Source organism: Gossypium arboreum, chromosome 5, assembly GCF_025698485.1.
Source record: "Gossypium arboreum isolate Shixiya-1 chromosome 5, ASM2569848v2, whole genome shotgun sequence".
NCBI classification, from domain to species: domain Eukaryota; kingdom Viridiplantae; phylum Streptophyta; class Magnoliopsida; order Malvales; family Malvaceae; genus Gossypium; species Gossypium arboreum.
Genome location: NC_069074.1, coordinates 23,088,231 through 23,096,117, shown reverse-complemented (window position 1 = coordinate 23,096,117; position 7,887 = coordinate 23,088,231). Strand labels below are relative to the sequence as shown.

The window sequence follows — 7,887 nt, the reverse complement described above, 5'->3', positions numbered from 1 at the left end:
GATGCTTTTAAATGGGCTAAATCTCATATAATATTCTCATTGTGATCATAGTCTAGACGTGATCAAGTGGATAAAAGAATTACAAAAGATCGTTGCTAAATGTTGAAAGTATATATGTTTTTAAATCGGTAAAACCTGAACAAATTACTCACAAAAGAATGGATTTACGTGCACAAATTTGAATAAATTAAAGCTTAATGTTGCGGCTACAACTTTCAAAGTGCGTGAACTTAAAAATGAATTTTACTCGTTTTTCTTGTACAATGAAGTCACTATAATTGTTAAACTACAAACAGAACAGGCTCCTTAAATTTTGTTGGGAATACATAAAACCTAAGATAACTTTTTGAAAGGAAATATTGGTTTCAAATTTATAGGAAAACATGTCTGGAAGATTCAAACTTATTTTTTAATTGGGAAGCACTGATCATGGTTGTAGTTAGGAAAATGAAGAGATTCCAATCTTGGGCTCTTAGGTCGTAAGCATTTCAGCCCGTTTTGGAAGCTGTTCTCGCATTAACATCCCGCCATTTTGCTGAAGGTTTTCCGATTTCTCTGCGGTGAGCTTTCTTTGCCTAAGCCCCATATAAACCCATGACAAGCACAAGAGTGAAAACAAAACACCAACGCCTATACCTGTTTTCATGACAGAAAATATATTAGTTAGTAGTTACATTATTTTAAAACATTATTTTACTATAGTAGCGTTTTTATGTATCAACCTAATGCAACTACAGCAATAGAAAAGCTCTGACGGTGGAGCATGACTACTTTAGGACTACAGCCTGTTCCATTTCTCAAGCCGTCACCCTCAAACCCATCAGGGCATGAACAATTATAACTTCCAGGCGCATTGTTACATGTTCCATTGCAAGGCTTCAACGTATCGCACTCGTTAATATCTGAAATTTCTCACACATTGGGTAAAACTGAAATATTAAATTAGACACAGTATAATATATTGGCTCGAATTTAACTGACCATGTATTAATATAACATAAATTCATCAAACTTGAATAAGGGTTACCCTGAAAACCATCAAGACACTTGCACAAATATCCAGGACCATTTTCCGGATCTATGCAGTCGCTATTTTCCTTGCAAGCATAATTTTTTTGATCCATTTTAGCTTCTGCGCAGGTTTGATTCCCGATTGTCCAATCAAGTATCATTGGGAATTCTTTGTCGCGGAAATTTTTGTCGTAAAGATCTGAAATAGAGAAGTTATAGGCTCCATCTTCCGCAACAAATCCATAGCTGCAAGGATTGAAGCTCAACACATTGGAATGTTTGTTAGAACTATCAAACGTTACATGATAACTCCTCACTCCTTTAGGGATAGCCGTCTGGCAGCAGCCGATGCCAGAGCAAGATCCCTTCACCACATTGGTAATATTATCACAAAACGTTAAACATCCGGTTGAATACGTATCTCCCAAATAATCCTTTACGTGAGCATAAGTATCACAACCAATGGCTGTGAACTTATTTCTGGTATGAGATATGGGGAATTTTGAAAGCTGCAACCATATATCAAAATATAAAGTACGCCCGACTTCGTTGTAACAGTCATAACCTATGGATTCACTTATGCGCAAATAACCGTCCAGAGAGATGTCGAGAATCTCAATAGTACTGGTGGTTAAGAATGCTTTTGGAGGATTGAAAGTGGTGTTACAAGTAATGAAAAAGTTGCTGCTAATATTGCAACCATCGCCTGTACCGAAAGGATAAGGAATGCTGATATTCCCGCAGCTGCTTTCACAACCTGGTTGTGTTTGAGCTGCCACTGAAGTTGCTGCAAGTGTCAACGTTACTGCAACCAGAGCAAGCTTCTTAAATATAAAACTCAAACCCATGACCTTTGCTTCTTTTTTTCTATCGGCCATTACTAGAATAAGATATTGAGGAAGATCTAAATATTGGTTACAATTTTACAGGAAAGCTTGTTTGAAGATTCAAAGCTGTGTCAATTGGGAAGCACCGAATCACATCTATGAGTTAGGTTAGCGTAACCCTGACGTAGCTGTCGTCCACCAACGTCTCTAGTACTCATCTTCACCGTAGCTTATTCTATACTTATCCTTTTTTCTTTTTTTTTTTTAATTATTCATAACTCAATTTCTTTCTTGATAAATGTCTTCCCCAAATTTAATTAACCCTGGATGGATGAAGAGTACTGGTAACACATTTCTGATTTTCTGTGGGTAGAATATATTTGTAAAATTATTCTTGCTATTTTGATTAGTTATTACTTTATTTGGGTGGGAAGGGAAAAAATATTGAATCCATGATTTTTATTTCAATGCGGTTGATCATTTATTAATGAGCCAAGTGATATGATCATTCATATCCCTGTTAAAACAATGTTAAATTTTAAATTATAATTTTTTGTATTTATTAATTTGTCTGGTTTTATCTTTCCACCATCCACTACAATATCTATCAATGACTTGTTCCACACGGCAAATTTTAGAAGTGGGGTAATTCAATGAGAGCTACCAACGGCAACGACCCGGCCTTGGAGAATAACAATTGACTCCAAGTCAACCTCTTTTTAGTCTTTTTATTTTATTTTATTTAAGACCTGCACTTAAAATAAAAAAATTTTCATTTATACTCTTTAAAATTTTTAATTTTAAATTAATAAAGATAAAATTGTACTTTGACCTACCTAAAAATATAAAATTTTAGTTTAATCCTTTAAAATTATAAATATATAGATTATTAAAATGAATTGTAATTTTGCCATCGTAAAAATTACAATTTAATTTCAGTCCCCCTTAAGAAAAGATTCTGATTTAGCCTGCCCATAGTATATTTATTGTTATTATTATTATTTTTATATTTTTTATATTTATTTTAAGGTTTATGTTCAAGACTCGTATTTTCTTTTTCAATAATGTCTTTTCAATATTTGAATTTGAATATGCATTTTCTTTAAGAATACAATGCATCTTATTATTGCATCTAACACTTATATATTATATATAATATTTTTATTAAATTTGTGTTATGTGTCAATTTAATGCTAATGGCCAAAAATTATTTAAAAACCATATTTTAATAAAAATATTAATATATGGTTTTTTCATTATTTTATATGAAATGTTAAATAAAATAACTAAAATTAAAATATTTCAATATTAAACTTCAAGCGCAATAAAATTTATTTATAAATGATTGACCTTTCTATCATTACTCAATTATTGAATACATTTTTATAAATATAAGTTTAATATTAAGTGTTTTTCAACTTAAGTAATATAGTTTTAGATTACTTAAGCTTGGATAACAAAGACTATGTCGATTTTATTTTTATTATTTTAATTTGTTTTAAAATTACTGTAATGAATATGTTATGAAATAAATAATAAAAAAATAGAAAAGTAAAAATAATTTATTTTATTAATCAACAATGATATTTGCAATGTTTCTCCAAATTTTATATTTATAGACTTAAGAAATAAAAATAATATAAAACTCAACTTCTAATAAACATTAGATTCTAATGTATATCAAACTTATCTTGATCGTGATAAATATCCACTTAATAATAAAATATTTATAACACTTTCCTTGGATGTTTATTGGTAGATAATGTGTCTTGTTAAAATCTTACTAAGATAAAAACTTTGTTGAAAAAGAATTTGTTAGTGAAGGAAAAAAAATACACTTATTTATAATTTACATAACATGCTGTTTCATTAAAAATTTTATGGGAAAAATCCAGTGGGGCAAAACCCCAGTTAAGGGAAAAAAAAAGTGTAGTGTGTATTTATTCCCCTCATGACAACATCACATGAGATCTCATATTTTATTATTCAATCTTTGAATGCTTGAATTTCAAATGATCACTTTAACAAATTTTCTAAATGTTTATATCATCATTCTTCTAGAAGTCATGAGTGAGGAATAATTTTGGAGAAATATATTTTGATCTCTAAAAATGTTCCAACAATAATCATAGCAAATTTTGATCATGATCATTCTATAAAATTCATATATTCAAATCAAATTAATAAATATTTACGCAAATGTATTGAACAATTTTCTAGGGATTTCTACATGCTTCTAGCATTTTAAAGCTTTCAAGAACTTTAAACTTCACTATGTAGTGGTTCATATAAAAGTCTCTAGCAATAATGATTAGACACGTATCAAATTTTCATAAACTGTCAATCTAATAATATATCTAAATGTTATTACATTCACCACAAAAGAATATTTTTTTATAATAAATTCTAGGATTCAACAAAGAACTTCATATTTCTCATCCCATTTTCACAAAACTAAACATTTGTACTCTCACTAACTTTATATCTTTAGACGTTTGGATTACTAGTGCAGAAACTTTACGAATTTAATTTTATTTAAATTGCGTCTTTTTGTTTTGGAAAATCTATTCCGTGTCTATAATTTTCAACAAATTTATTCAAAATCCTTATTTTCTTTCATTATCTCAATAATAAAATTGCATGTAAAATTATTGTCGACAACTTTTCATTATACAAAAGGTTTTGTTCTCAAAAGATATGGTTTAGTTAATAATTGCACTACAAGAAAACAAACTTTTAGCGGCGTTTTTTTAGCATTTAGCAAAAGCGCCGCAAAAACTATTAGTGGCGTTTTCCTAAGCGCCGTAAAAAACGTCGCTAAAGATAATGCCACAAATTTTAGCGGCATTTTTCTGAAAAAAAGGCCACAAAAGACCAAGATTTTTAGCGGCGTTTGTGGGAAAAGCGCCGCTAAAAGTCATGGCTTTTAGCGGCATTTTTTTCACAAATGCCGCTAATTTTGGCAGATTTGAAATGTTCATTTTTAACCAATATCCAACCCTTCCTGCATTAAATCGAACCAAAAACAGAAAATATAGTATGAAATCTAACCAAAAATAGCAAATGTAGCATAAAAAATACAATAAAAAAACATTAAATCTAAATGATACTTCAAATTCAATGAAAGATCTATTATGTAAATTAATAAATTAAGTATAACTCAAAACATTCTTACAATATAATGTTAAATGTGACAATATTAAAAACGTTCTTACAAGGAGAAAACCAATGTCTAAGATGGCGGCTTTTGCATCTTTGAAACATCTGCATCATTTTTGAAGTCGTAGTGGAGCTCATCGTACTTTCGCTCTGCTTCATCGCCATCATGCTGCCTCGCCTCTCTCGCTTCTTCTTCTTCGCCTCCGCTCTAAGTTGTTGCTAGAGTTCTTCATATTTTCTTTGAACCTCGGCAATTTGCTCAACTGTGTTTCGCTTGCATCCGAGCTATCCGGTCTCTTAACCTCTCGAACTTCACTTGAGCTTGACTCGAGAAGGCATGTATTGCTGGAAGTCGGATCCAAAATATTGGGTCGGGTAATACGGATCCTTGAAATCGAACCCGACCGTACCTTTCAAGACGAAAACTTGGTGATAATTACATTATCAATGTTCTCAAGATTAACAGAACTATCGATCGAAGCAATCGCCGTACTCGCCTTCTTCTCCTTTAGTTTCTCCTAATAAATTAATTAAAGAGTTAGAAACGAAATATATAATAAAAGGAATGCAACATAACTTAACATTATTTAAAGCGCTAACGATTTAATTAAACCGGTATAATTAAATATTATAAATATTTATAATAAATCAAATTTTATTAAGTAAATATACCATAATTTCTCCACTTGGATGTCATAGGAGATCCATCTTTCTTCCTATGCGTAATCTCAAAAAGCTAAAGGCGACCAACTTTTGACTGACGAGACTTCCTACAATATAGTAGTAAAATATTATTTAATAGTAGAAAGTCATTAATATTTGATAGAATTAATAAATTCATAATACCTCGGCCTCAGCTACAGAAGCAAAACTTCTCTACCCTGTCGTGTGCGTGAATTTTTGTGTTTGCCTGCTACTTGTTCCAACTCGCTCACGGTCCTACATAATGAAATTATTATTACGTATATAGTAAACACTATATATAAGAATTTGGAAATGCGTAATACCTCTCCTTTCTTTGAATTCCAGAATCTAACCGCATCTTTCCATTGGTACCTCAGCATTCCCGGCGGAACATTTCTTAATTTTTCCTCGAGGCTTATGACTTTCTTAAAATATAGTTTTTTCAAAGTGCTTTTATGGTCTCTCCATTTTTTACCCAATGCCTTCTTGATATAGTCATCGGAGACCTCTAAAGCAAATCTCTCCTAAAAAAACACAAGTTTAGAATGTAAATATAAATGAAAGTTAAATCGAAATATTATAAATTACTTTAACGTTTTGTTACCTTAATATTATTGAGAGCCAGATTTTTGTTGCTATCAAGCATGTGATGCCATGATTCGTAGTTGATTGGTTACATATTAGCATTTCGTGCTTTAATGCCCAAATAGCCTGCTAAACTAGTATTGAAATCCTTCAAACATATGGAAAAGCTTCGAAAATATTGAACACAAACTAGTATTTGACACGCGATTATACGCATTTGAGATCAAACATGACAGGAATCGTTCTTTGCATGTATAAATGCAAGGTAGCAGCAATGCCTATTCGGATCAAAATTACAATTATCAAATAAAACAATTGCTGGCGATCATTTAAAATACTAAAACTTCAGGTATGGTAGCTTCTGCTGCTTTTCCCAAATTCAAACTAGCAAAAAATATCTCTTCGCATATTACAGCTCAAAGAGAAAATAATTGGGCAAAAACATGAAATCCAGATTAAATTAGGCATAAATTCAGCATAACTACTACAAAGGAATGAACATTCCATAGTTCCAAAAAAGGAAGAGAAAATTAACATAGTCAATTGCTTGCCGAGAAACATAAAACTCCAAACATAAAATTTAATAGGAGCAGGAAGTAGTAACTGTAACATTTCTTTTTCCAAATCACTATGTTTTATGTTATAGACATACATAAATCAAATATAGCATGGGATTAAAAATAAGTAAAAAGAAATACCTGCAGGAAAATATCCATCAAGCATTTATAAAGCTTTTTAAACCCAATACTGGAAAGCTATTAACCTGCAAATAAAGTAACAAAAAATTACATTGAATCTGTAATCAAAGTAAAAAACGATAAAGGTAGTATTCACGAGGAGAACCATAATTTTAATAACGCTAATCAAACGTAAAACTACAAAAACCAACATTTTAACAACACATTTGACGAATAAATTAAACAAAAAAATTACATGGAAAATGACAAAATGGTTTCGGGGAGTAAAGAAATTTGTCCCCAAATTACAAGATTGTAGTAGAGAATTTTTCAACCGCTTCCAAAGTCAATATCGCACAAATGCAATGGTTTCGGGGAATCACAGCAAGCGAAACGAGGGGAAAGGGAAAAGAGTTAGGGATTTCGGGGACGGGGGAACAGATTTAGGGAAAAAAGTATAGGGAAAAGAGGGGATTTGTAACGCCCCAATTTTCGAGAATCCTGTGAATGTTGGCATAGGTTTAATTATGTTAGTGGGCCTCTAGAAAGCCCAAACTTAAGATAGAACCCGACAATTTTAGTTAATTTTTGTTCCATAAGAAAAAGGGGGTGAAATTATGAAATAGAACCTATGTGAAAATGTTTGAAAATGCTATAGGCTAAATTGATGTGGCCAAATAAATAGGAGTGCAAAATAGGAGGATTTGCATGACAAACCTCCCATTTTACATGAAGTGGCCAGCCATCATGTTGTTGTAGACAAAATGTGCACTTGATATCCATAATTTATGGTACAAATTGATACAAATTGATAATAGGTTAGGTAAATGTTCCATGATAATAGGTTAGGTAAATGTTCCATGATAATAGGTTAGGTAAATGTTTCATGATAATGGGTTAGGTAAATGTTTCATGATAAGAATTTCATGTCTTTTGTATTAAAA

General features: G+C 31.2%; 1 protein-coding gene across 1 annotated transcript; it reads right to left on the bottom strand.

Annotated features, from left to right (window-relative positions):
- Window positions 1-163: 163 nt before the first annotated feature.
- On the bottom strand, window positions 164-2,348 carry LOC108481348 (wall-associated receptor kinase 2-like). The gene is made up of 3 exons (XM_053028772.1): window positions 1,028-2,348; window positions 723-902; window positions 164-636 (listed from the first exon to the last, which is right to left on the bottom strand). The coding sequence occupies exons 1-3, from the start codon at window positions 1,887-1,889 to the stop codon at window positions 473-475; spliced, it is 1,206 nt and encodes a 401-aa protein (XP_052884732.1). The 5' UTR covers window positions 1,890-2,348; the 3' UTR covers window positions 164-472.
- Window positions 2,349-7,887: the final 5,539 nt, after the last annotated feature.